This window comes from Aethalodelphis obliquidens, unplaced genomic scaffold (genome assembly GCF_003676395.1).
Source record: "Aethalodelphis obliquidens isolate GAN/ISIS:26980383/991018 unplaced genomic scaffold, ASM367639v1 scaffold14, whole genome shotgun sequence".
Classification (NCBI taxonomy): Eukaryota; Metazoa; Chordata; class Mammalia; order Artiodactyla; family Delphinidae; genus Aethalodelphis; species Aethalodelphis obliquidens.
This window is the reverse complement of record NW_020837958.1, coordinates 22,516,561-22,528,723: the sequence shown is the minus strand read 5'-3', so window position 1 is coordinate 22,528,723 and position 12,163 is coordinate 22,516,561. Positions and strand designations below refer to the sequence as shown.

The 12,163-nt window shown below is 38.3% G+C and overlaps 1 protein-coding gene across 2 annotated transcripts in view; it reads left to right on the top strand.

Annotated features, from left to right (window-relative positions):
- The first annotated feature begins 517 nt into the window (after positions 1–517).
- Positions 518–12,163, top strand: part of LUZP2 (leucine zipper protein 2) — a 443,219-nt gene continuing 431,573 nt past the window's right edge. Inside the window, exon 1 of one of the 2 annotated variants that reach the window (XM_027115163.1) lies at positions 518–823. Coding sequence is in view for 1 of the 2 variants with exons in the window: in XM_027115162.1 (XP_026970963.1) it covers positions 762–823 (62 nt within the window). In the remaining variant the exon portion in view is untranslated. The remainder of the gene's footprint in view (positions 824–12,163) is intronic. The other variant, XM_027115162.1, reaches the window with a different exon arrangement.

The following is a 12,163-nucleotide window of genomic DNA, read 5'->3' as shown; positions in this document are numbered from 1 at the left end:
AGCAGACGTCTCAACTGTCTGAAAACCTCTTTAGAGTCCACGCTTGCGGACTAAGAAGCTTGCAATGGCAATACGGTCTCAGGGTGCATTTCTGGACGCTGCTCGCTCCTACTGCCCTTCCATTCACATCAAACGAGTCATTATGCATTTTTAATTAGAATAATATTTTAAACATTCTCTCCAGAGCAACGTTTTTACAAACACTGTTTAATCAAGTGAGGGGCGCCTGCCTATGACTCTAGCCTCCGATAGTCTTTCCCAGTGAATTCTGTTTCACCTCCTGCCGCGAACGCCGGTTCAGTTACTGGCAGATTAGATTTCTCTCCTGGCCCCCGCCTTGCCCTTCCCCATCCTATGGAGAAGCGGGAATAAAAAGATCAGCCCCAGGCGGGCGTGCAGCTGGGTGACTGCAGCCCGTTGACCGGAGCGCTCGGGTCCATCGCTGGGCACCCCCTCCCTCTCCCCGCGCCGCCTCCAGCGCGAGTGACAACGCGCCCTCGGGTCTCGGGAGCTGCGGCGGCGAACAATCCCGGGCAGGGCTCGCCTCGCCGGTGACATCACTCCCGAAGATACTCCCCACTCTCAGCGCCTGCCTTCGCAAGGAGTCCGTCCGTTTGCTTGTCGGTTTCCTTCCGTCCGCTGCTGGAGAGGGCTCATTGCTGGCCAGGGACAGAGCCGGGCACTGAGGAGCGACAGGACCCGGAGGACGAGGAGGGAGAGCGCAGGCAGCGAGGAAAGGAGGATCCCGGCAGGTGACAAGCATGAAATTCAGCCCAGCGCACTACCTGCTGCCTCTCCTGCCGGCGCTGGTCCTCAGCACCAGGTGAGTCCAGGAGCGTGAGTGACCTGAGCTGAGAGGAGTTGCCGGTAGGTTGGTCCAACCGCAGGTCACCTGTGGAGGCCAAGGACAGACAGTTCAGCTGTTTGCATCTCCCGTCTAAGTTAGGGGGGGTCTCTCTATAATTCGGGCTCTGAAATCCTTCTGAGGGAGTAGAGCCCTTTCCTAGTTATCCTAGCCCTTAAAGAAATCCTCAGTATTCCTCCCAGTGAGGGGACCAAGTGTTCCTTCCAAAGCCATGTTTCCCTCCAGCGCTAGTAGTAGCAAACAGATAACACGCGGTAAGAGACGAAATAAAGAAAGGAAATTAGACAAGGAGAGTAATGTCACCAGACAGTCTCTGTATACAACGGAGCTGTCTTAATAGCCACAGCGCTTACCTCCTCCCCCAAGTGTGTCTCATTTTAAGGCACAGGGAACCAGAGAAAAATGACAAATCTTGGGAGATGGTTAGCCTTGCACAAAGTTCCTGGACTTGTGAATCAGACTGTTTTCATGTCTTGAGTAGGCTTAGTGGTAGGCACTTTCCTTTGGCTGTCTTGTGAACAGGTCTAATTAAAGAGCACACAAGACGATTAAAAGTTAGAAGACACTCTCAGAGTGCTGATGCAAGGACTGTAGTCAGAAACAATTAAGTACTGTATTCCATCCCTGGCCATAGATGGGACTTTAAGCCCAAGCACAGAGGAGCTATTTTTAGTGGAGGTTTAAAATGCGTTGATTGAAAAGAGTTTTGTGATTCCCCACTGTTGATCAAGTCCCAAAGTTGGTGATGGGTTTTCATTCTTCTTCCACAAGAGCAGCACAAAGGTGGACTGTTTCATTGCCCAGGACTGAGCCTTTATTCTGCATGGCCTGAACATACTGGCAGCAACCTCTCTGCCTTGGCTACTATAAAATAAAATGACCCACACAGGATAAGGATCTTTTCAAATCTATGTGAATGGAAACATTATCTGATTATGTTTCTGCTGGAAAATGAAGAGGGGAAATAGGATTATATCTAATTCTGAAATTGAGAAGTATGAAGGAAACTCATTATGTATGAAAAGTCAGGGTAGCAAAATTCTTGATTCCATTCCTAACTGACACACCCTCTTTCAGACTCTTGTAACCAAACTTTCCTTCTAGTGTGAGGACTGTTTGGTTTAGCCCCAGTAGTTGATGAACTTAGTCTCTGCTTGCAAACAAAGCCCAGGTGACTTTCCCAGACTAAAATGGAATATGAGCTGTATTCTTTATTTTAAGATTGCTTGTCACTTGAATTCACAAACGGCAGATGGTTTTAAAATCACTTTGCTTCCCGGTACTATAATAACTTGCTCCAATAACAGCCCATTTTAGTATTTGTTTCTAGCTCTACACTCAGTGCTAATCATGCATAATTGTTATTTTTTGAAGTGTCTTGCTATTTACTCTGAACTCTTGTGTTGTGGTTAATAATTACTTGTGAATTCTTCTAGAGAAAGGAAGTTCTCAAAGTTTGGGGCATTTAAGTATATGCCTGTCAATATATGCAGAGAATAATAAATACTTAAACAATGGAAGCCCTGCCCACAATGATTTTTAAATACAGTGAATCTCTAGTGTTCCAAAAGTACACTTGCTTTTTAAGGATACTATAATTTAAGTGGCTCAGAAATCGAAGTTTTAATGTTGGTTATATACTACAAAAACAAAGAGCCATCACCTTACAAAAGTGTTAATTTTTATAAGGATAAATTAAAAAAAATAGTCAATGCACTTTTCACAACAAAAATCGAATTAGTCGTTCCTAGTTTACTTTAGATATGAAACTTCTGCAGTGTTGGTTGTATGTGAAAACTGTGACAAGTCTTCTTTAAATTTTCCCTCTTGCCAACTCAACCAAAAGAGCATGCTGGGCTTAAAAAAGCGAAACTTTTCCTAATCGGTGGCATGTCTTATTATTGTGATTACTCGGTAACAATTTACTCTACTGGATACCCAGATTACCTTGTGACAGTAAGAGAACTTGACAATGAATTGGGTACTATCAATATGTCATTTTGCAAAGAAGAGCTCATGTTTCAGTGGACTCTAACAGAGGCCATTCTGTTTGTAGTATTTAAGAGTTCTTGTACGCATTTGGTTAATGTGCACATTAGAACCTAAACTGAACAGGTTTGCAAGAACATTTGCATTAGTAGAGGTGCGCTTATTGCCCGGCTGAGAAAAACTGTGTAGCTGAACCATGACCACCTGTGACAGTAGGCTTTCTAGCCAAAGACTTACGCTAACTTAATTTCGTAGTCACTGGTCCTGTTTGTGAAGCAAAAGGCATTTCACATGCATCAATTGTGTTGAATGCACTAGCAGAGGGTGGCAGTTGCTAAATTTTCCTATTGCCTTCGGGTGTTATCACTTGTCTTTTATTATTAAGTTCTTTTCAAAGTGTGGAGAACACAGATCTGAGACTCTTGGTGCAAAAAAAAAAAAAATTATTTGCTTCAACATCTCTTTCTGGGCATAGCTCTTTAATACCTTGCTATTATCTTTCCAATAGGTCTAAGTTCAGTTCTGTTTTAAGGTTAATGAATGTGTTCACTAAAGTAAATGCTGCAATTAGAGAAAGATAGTTACCGTAAAATAGTATTCTACCCACAGGGATGAAAACTCTAAAACAATTCTGTCTTTTAAATACGAATTTTTGAATAGCTTTCTGTTTTTATTTTTTCCTTATCCCTGCATTTTCTGTAGCATCTTTATATGCCGAAGCACAAAAATTCCATAATTTTCACCAAAGTGAACAACATCTATGCCCCCCCAGTCAGAGTTACTTCATTTGTCCTGAAAGAAAGCTAAATGTTCACCTTCAACAATAGCCAAGAACTGTTCTCTGTTTTACTGCTGAACCCCTAGAGGTAAAAAGAGCTGTAATTTCCTGGCATATTGTCTCTCCTATTTATAAAGTATATATAAATTCAAAAAAAATAGAGTTAATTTAATGAATGATGTAGCTAGTGCAGAAATCCATTTAACCTGTACACAAATAAACGTGGTCAAAGAAAGCGAACATATCTTCAGAATAGAATAACTGTACTTTTTAAATAGCCTTATTCTGTAGAAGCATTAAATTGCTGTTCCAAGGCAGCCAGCAATTCACTTCAGAAAGAAGTAGTACAGGTATTGAAAGGAATAGTAGGGTGAAAAAATCTTCAGAAGTTCTTGGTGAAAAGGGACCCATGGAGTGCTGGAGAAGGCTTGTACTTTAGTCTGCTGAACCTCTGTTCCTTTATGCTGTGATTCTACTCTTGATACTTTTGGCTTTAAATGACTTAATGGGGAGAGAACATGGTAGGGGAGGAGTGAAGGTCTACTGACTTCTGGTGGTTTTCCATCAAGCAAGAACTTTAAGCAGATGGTCGGTTATAGTCCTCCCAACAGGAGTCACCTTACAGGTCTGTCCTGGGCCCTCTGATCAGCAGTCACACCACATGTTTACTTTGGAATGTATTTTTAGATGGTACTATATATTGAAGATGCCCCAGGCTCCTCTTTGCTCTGTGCCTCAATCTCTCCTCAGAATCAAGTTGATGGATAGGGTAAAGGAAAGACAAGAGTCACAATAAAAACACAATAAGCACCAAAAATTTTTCATTTTTAAGCAAATAAATTTGATATCCAAAGGAGTCTTACTTTAATTCCCCCAAATTGATCTGAGGTACTATATTTTTTTGTCCCAAGCCCAGTACACAAGGAGTCTTACCCCACACACACCTTTACATGACCCTGCATACATTTCTTTGTAAGAATTTCTCCATTCTGTGTAATTGAGTTAGAGAAATGTCTCTTCCAGGCCAAGATATTGGCAAAAATGTTTTGACTTTTCTGCGGTACACGGGCCTCCCACTGCTATGGCCTCTCCCGTTGCGGAGCACAGGCTCCAGACGCGCAGGCCCAGCGGCCATGGCTCATGGGCCCAGCCGCTCCGCAGCACGTGGGATCTTCCGGACCGGGACATGAACCTGTGTCCCATGCATTGGCAGGCGGACTCCCAACCACTGCGCCACCAGGGAAACCCAACGTGTTGACTTTTTAAATCCCTTTTCAGGGCCTTAGTTGCCTAATTACAATAGCAGTTTTTTTAATGACTTATTTGTGGAATATCTTTGTGCACTAAATTTTCTTTATAATTAATGAAAGAGACACCGCAAACATTTATGAATTGACTGTACAATTGTCCCAGACCAAACTCTATGTAATTGAAAGGGAGAACTTGACCTACCAACCAGGAAGGAAAAATCACTGAAACCACTGGCGGTATATGGGTGTAATGAAATTATGCTTTCTCATGTGTGTTATGAGAGCGCTTGTGTGTTGTGGGTGCATGTGTGCTATTTTTAACTGACTTCTAGAGGAAAATCTTTTTTAATAAATAGGACAAAATCATTTAAGTAACCTGATTAAACAGATAATGTTTAATATTAAATTTTCTTCTCTAGGAAATCCAAAAACTTCCATTTGAACTTATCTTCATATCATTCAGAAATGTTTTTGATGTTTTCATTATTACACATCAAAAATGTACTTGCAATAAATCAGTTGTTACATAAGGCAATAAAATAATATATTAGTTACAAATACATGTACCTATAATCTAGTCACATTCAGAAATATTTATATATAAGGTAAAGTTGGATAAATATTAACAACAAGGTTTTAAACAAAGTTTGAAGTGTGAATAGAGGAAAGAGCAAATAAAGTCAATTAAGCAATATCAAAAATAACTTTTACCGAGGACAATGAGAGAAATGATATTTTGTAATTGACATTAGTATCATGCAACATTTGCTAGTTGTATGATGTTAGGTGAATTGCTTAGCCTTTTTTTTTTTTTTTTTTGCGGTACGCGGACCTCTCACTGTTGCGGCCTCCCCCGTTGTGGAGCACAGGCTCCGGACGCACAGGCCCAGCGGCCATGGCTCACGGGACCAGCCGCTCCGCGGCATGTGGGATCCTCCCGGACAGGGGCAGGAACCCGTGTGCCCTGCATCGGCAGGCGGACTCTCAACCACTGCGCCACCAGGGAAGCCCTGCTTAGCCTTTTTATCCAGTTTTCTCATGTAGAAAATAGGACTACTCATAGGAACTACCTGAGGGGGCTGTGGTAAAGACTGAATGAGTTCATCTAAAAACAGAGCTTACCATATTCCGTGGAACATAGTAAGTACTTAACAGAGGTTAGCCTGTGCAGCTATTACTATATAGTTATTATTTTCATGAAATTTTTGTATCTGTGATTGATCTGGACATAGCAGAATAAATGAAAACTTGGATGCAAATAAATTGGACGGCACAAAATTAACAAGAGTGACAGTCGTCATGCAAAAGAAAGAAAAGATTGCCAAAGAAGAGGGGAAGCAGGAGAAATAATGAGGATTACCTGGTAAATCGGGTGGGTCTTTGAAAAGTGTTTTGGTTCCTGGATGGTACTGTGCACTTTGGTGAACACCATGAAAAATTGTGATATTTAATTTTACCATATAGAATATGATTTAGCACAAAAGTGTATGATTAGCAATATTTAATTTATATAGCTACAAGTGAATTTAATTAAATTGCATAAATTGTACCATCAAATCAAAGCCGTGAGCATAAGCATCAATGAATAAAAAAGGATGCTTTCAAGCTACATAGGCAAGATTGATATAAAAGTTTCTACAACTTTATTTTCTACTTGTTAATCAATTTCATCATCCATCAGCAAGCTATAAAAGGTAGAAACATTTAGAAAAATTAAGGGAAGAAAATGTAGATTTTTTTTTTTCTACTATTGAAAACAATTTGAGAACTGCTGATATAGAAAAAGTTCAACTGCTATATGTCTTAAGAATCATCACATAAAAGGGACTTTATAGTAAACCAATTTTGAAAAGAGCTTTGGAGATCATGTACTCTCAACTAGTTTGCACATAGTTTATCATAAACTCTTCATAGTTGTGCTATGAAATTCTGACTATTAAATGAAGTGTGTATATTTTTGCCATAGATTACTGTGTGTGTATGCATATGTGTCATTATATGTCAATTGAGTGGATCATAGAACGGGGTATAATTTGCTGCTAAGGGAAAAGAAAAGACATAGATGATGTTAAGTCTGCATCAGAAAGGGGCACATGTTTACTGAGACATTTAGAAATGTTGCTTCATGATCATAAGATGCAAAAAATATATATATCGAAAGTAAACCATTCCATTCAGACACAATCTAAAATTCAACCAAATAAACACTGTGCTCTGAAAATGCTTTCATGAATAGTAGGAGACATCGTTATACCATAGGTAGTGATTGCATTGCAAATTACGTCTGACTTGCTTGGTGCTGCTTTCGAGTTTTTTAATCTCTTTGAGTGTACTTTAAAGAGTCTGTTATTGGGAAACATGCTGTGAATACAAGGTTGTGTTCTCATCCAAAGCCCTTCATATTAGAGGTGAGAAAACTGAGGTCCAGAGTGACTGAGACTTCCCTAAGACCACAGAGGAAAAGCAAAACAAGAACCCAGAACTTTACCTAGTGCTCTCTCTCTTCTATCATATGATTACTCTCCATGTCATCTCTTCTGTAATTAAGACGCATTGGTATAGTTGGTACCTACCTTATATCCAGAACTATTCTAGTTATTGTAGAGTATAAGGTAATTTAAAAAATTCTCCAGCCACGTAGAATCATGATAGAACAACATGCTATAGTCAAAGGGAATTAGAATAATGAGCTGAACACCATTTGTTCACCTGTATTCAGTTGTTTTTTGAAGAGTGAGTTGGCCTAAAAAAAATTTCCAGGTCATTTTCAAAACCCAAAGCAGAGTCACTAATGAGTTCTCAACTTTGCACAATTCACCTTGCAAGAGATACACCTATAGTGGTTACTGTTGGCTTTTCAGTTCTATTGTAAGGTGATATTTTTGGTACCTTTGGGATCTCTTCATTGAAACTCTTTCCTATAAGTGTAGTTCCTGGGAGACATTTGCTTATATATATTCGTCACCTATTAAATCTATACTGCAACTGTGTAGTATTGTTCAATGGGTAGCATACTGAACTATCTTACAAAGATGAGTTCCTAAATATGTTCATATCTAGCTTTAATTTATGGTGATATTACATTTCATTTGGTTTATATGTCTCTATACTTTCATCATAGCCTATACAATTTTTAGTTATATAACATTTTTTAGGGCAAAGTGGTAATAGATTTCATTCTACACATACATATCATAAACTCCCTGCCTTTGGATAGGTTTCTTAACCATTCTGACAGTTAAATTTCTCATCTATAAAATGGAAAATAATAATGTCCAATATTTAGGGCCATTAAGATTGAAGAAAGTATATTAAGTTCTCTCTCAGTACCTGCATATAGCTGTACTCTTCGTCCTTTAGGAAATTCTAAGACATGTTAGCTATTACTATATGTAGAAATTATTATGATTCAGTGTGTTGATTTTATATTGGATACCTCAAGCAATCAACATTTAATTATTTTATTAAAAATCAAAGTAAATTAATTCCTTAAATGAATTTCAAAGTTCTTGACTGACACAGCCAAAATAATAAAATCGTAGTTTATTCTTGATATGATTCTTCTAGGGGTAGGGTCAGGAGGGAATTGAGCTCAGTGAATGCTCCTTAGGAAAAATGGAACAAAAAGCATGCGATGACTTGCTGCCTTCCAAAGTAGTCCTTTCAGCTGAGCTGAGGTATCGGCAAAGGCTAATGTAGATTCTGGGTTAGCCTTTATCTCATGTCCCTATGGAGGATGTGACTTTCTGTGACTTCCTCCTGTTTATCCTCAAAAGGGTTTCTAATTAATTCCCCATCTTTTAACTCTGTTCAACACACAACTCTGAGCATCTAGAAGCACTTACTCAGTGAGTAGCTTGAGATGAATGGGGTAGGGGTTACAGGAAATGTTTGTGCTGTCATATGTGTTAAATCCAAAGAATATGGAATCAGACTTTGAGTCCGCTTTACTAGCTAAATGATTTTAGAAATGTCAATTAACATCTCTTAGCCACATTTTTCTCATCGATGAAAAGGCAATAACATTGTCTCTCCCATATAGATTTGTCAAGAGGATCAAATAAGCTAATGTACAAAAAGAATAGTTTCTAGCACAGAGAAATACAACTCAGTATATTGCCAGTTTTACATTACCTGGCTGAAAGGATTAGAGAGATTTTACCCTACCAGAGTGTATTGCATTTCAGAAAGAGCAGTCCTTAATAAAAACTTTTACTTGGTATAGGCAAGACAAAAGTGTTGGTGAACAGATTTTGGAACTCAGCCTTATCCTCCCTTATTACAGATGAAAAACAACAACAACAACAAAAAAACCCTGAATGGAGAATGTATTTTCCTCCAAGCTCATGTGGATGATTTGAGACCAATATGAAAGTCAATTCCAAATCACCATAACCAATTCCAGTTAGGAACACTGATTTAAATACATGCAATACCTCAAGAAAAATAGTATGGAAAACTAGTATGACATGACCTAGCTTCTATTCTGAGTCTGAAAGCTCCAAATTATGTTGCTAATAATTTTGCTAATCCAGTTAAACATTAAATATAGTTATTGAAATTATATTACCATATCACACTAATTCCTTTAAAGAAGTTTCATTTTTTGAGTTGACCTAAAGATGGCAGGACCAAAAAGATGTATCTTGAAGTAGGACAGCATAAACACCAACAATCCTTTGGACAAGTAGAGGATTCTGGATTTTAAAATTAAGTAGTCTCACAATGGGTAAGGTTGGTCATGATCTCCATAGAATGGTGGAGAAGGGGCTGGAGTGGCCGAGGGAAATAAAAAGCCTAGCACCCTAGGGCACTTTGAATACTATGTGCATGAACAGAGATGGTAGGAGTAGAAAGGAAAGTCCTCAATCACTAGCCTTCCTCTTTTTCTTGTTTTTTTTGTTATTTTAATTTTATCTTTTCTAATGCTGGCAGTCATTCTTTTCTGGTCTTTGCAGTAAGCTAAGTTCTTAGCATTGAGCAGAAAAGGCGGGGGAGGGGGCTGCTTTAAATTATAAAAGAAACAAGAAAATGCATGAAGAATTTAAGTGACATGTTGGCAAGAAGCAGATATGGTTGAGTAAGCTTTATATTGTTGAGAACATGTAGCTTTTTCCTTCAGATACCACAAAATGAAATGTGAGCTCATTCTACAAAAAAAGTTCACATAAGAATGGGGGAAAACTGTTTTTTTTTCTGACACTACAATTTAGAAAAATATTGAAAGATACTGAATCCCTTTTGTGTAAAAGGGATTTTTTTATGTATGGATTTTTTGTTTGTATGTCTTTATTTCAATTGGTATTTTATATGACATGTAAGTTACAGATTCAGCCACTAATGTTGAGGACTAATTATTGCCCTGGCAGTGTGCTAGATACTTACTCTCTGTCACTCAACCCTTACTTCCTTGCAACACATTATACTTATACATGTTTTATCACTAGGGAGAAGGAATTTTGGATATATTAAATAATTAGCCCATATTTTCCCAGCTAGAAAGTGGTCAGATCCTAGCTCATTTTTCTGAGAATCGTTTTGTGAATGAAACTTTACCTATGTCTATAAAATGTAATCTCTGCATAAATACACACTGAAGAAAAAAACTTATAAACAAGAATGCTGAAACTAGACTGTGTTGGCAAATAGCTGCATGTTTGCATGAGGTGGGACAGGCTACATTAAAAACATTCTTAAATAAAGCAGCCAAAGAAATTCATTATTTTTAAACCAGATAAATTGAAGCCTTTATTATAAGTACACAATTTTGCAAGCTAATTTCAATATTCCTATGTAGAAAATATATGTTTCCTCAGATCAGTATTTCTCAAAGTACACTCCTCAGTGTACCTAAATCAGAATCCCCTGGGATGCTTATTAAAGAGGCTACTTCCTTGTCCCTGCCGTAGACAGATTAGATTAGATTCTCTGAGGAAGGGGCCAAAGAATTTTCATTTTAATGTGGAAATCAGATGCTTTCTATCTGAAAATTTGGAAACTATTTGAAACTGTACAGTCTGGAACACTTTGATCTCTTGAGCACTTGCTTAACATGACATTGCAGCTGAAGTCAAGAGGATGGAAAGATGGTGATGTTTTGGCAAAAAATAACACCTATTTTCACATATATATAAATGAATTTAATAGGTGAGAATCTTGTCACATACCAAGGCTGCATTTATCAATCAAGTTGCATGAAAATAATTCTCTGCCTCCTGCGCTTTTCTACAGAGGGCTAAGAAACTAAAACTAAACTCAAACTAAATGGTATAAAACTATATGACATGGATTTATCAGGGGGCATACTTTATTTAGAAAGTACTTGATAGCAAGGTGAAATCTTACTGATAGCACTGAAAAGAATGAAAACTCCACTTTCTCCTTCACATTTTAGCCTGGTAAAAATGAAAATTTTGATCCCCACCTCCTTCATTAGTAGCAGTTGGTTTTGACTGATGTGGAAAAACAGATTTTGTTTCAATTAACTTTATGTGTTAAACAGAATGTGCAACTATGTCAGCCATATTGCCTGCTTCTCTTCCTCTCTGCAGTATCAGTTAGTTCTCCTGAAATAATAAAGAAAAGAATCAAAAGATGATATGATAATAAATAAGAGCTAACACTTATGTAATATCTTAAACCAGGTTAATCCTCACAGACTTCTTGTGAGGTGGTGGTTGTTGTTGCCTCCATTTTATATCTGTGGAGACCAAGGCACACAAGGGTTAGATTACTAACCCTCAGTTATAAAGTGGTAGGTAGTGGAGTCTAAAGTCAAACTCCAAATAGTTTTCTAGCCCATGTTCTTAATCACTGTGCTACAGCGCCTCCTAGTGTGTAAAGTAAAACACTCGCATGACCCTAAATCTGCGTCAGCCTCATACGTGGGTTCCGATTTACACCATGAGAGGACAGAAAAATGTAACTTCCTCTCAGGTTTCCTCTGAGTTCACAACTAAATATAACAGAAGGTCCTTTCTTTAAAGTTCCAGCTAAAATAATGTTCATTTTATTTTGTTTTTATTGTGAAAGAAAAATAATCATGAATTTGCATAATATGGTCTTTATTTGTGGATGTTGTTTTTCCAAGTCACACCAGGGACCTGTAGTGTCCTACCATCTGGCTCCAGATAGCTTCCATGTTTCAACTGTGGAGCTTAGAAACATGTGGTGGGAATCAGACTGACCTGCGTTCTAACTGCAGCTCAGCACTTGCTACCTGTGTGATCCTACCTAATAGTAGGTAAAGGTTATTGTTTGTTTTTTTTGTGTGCAAGAATT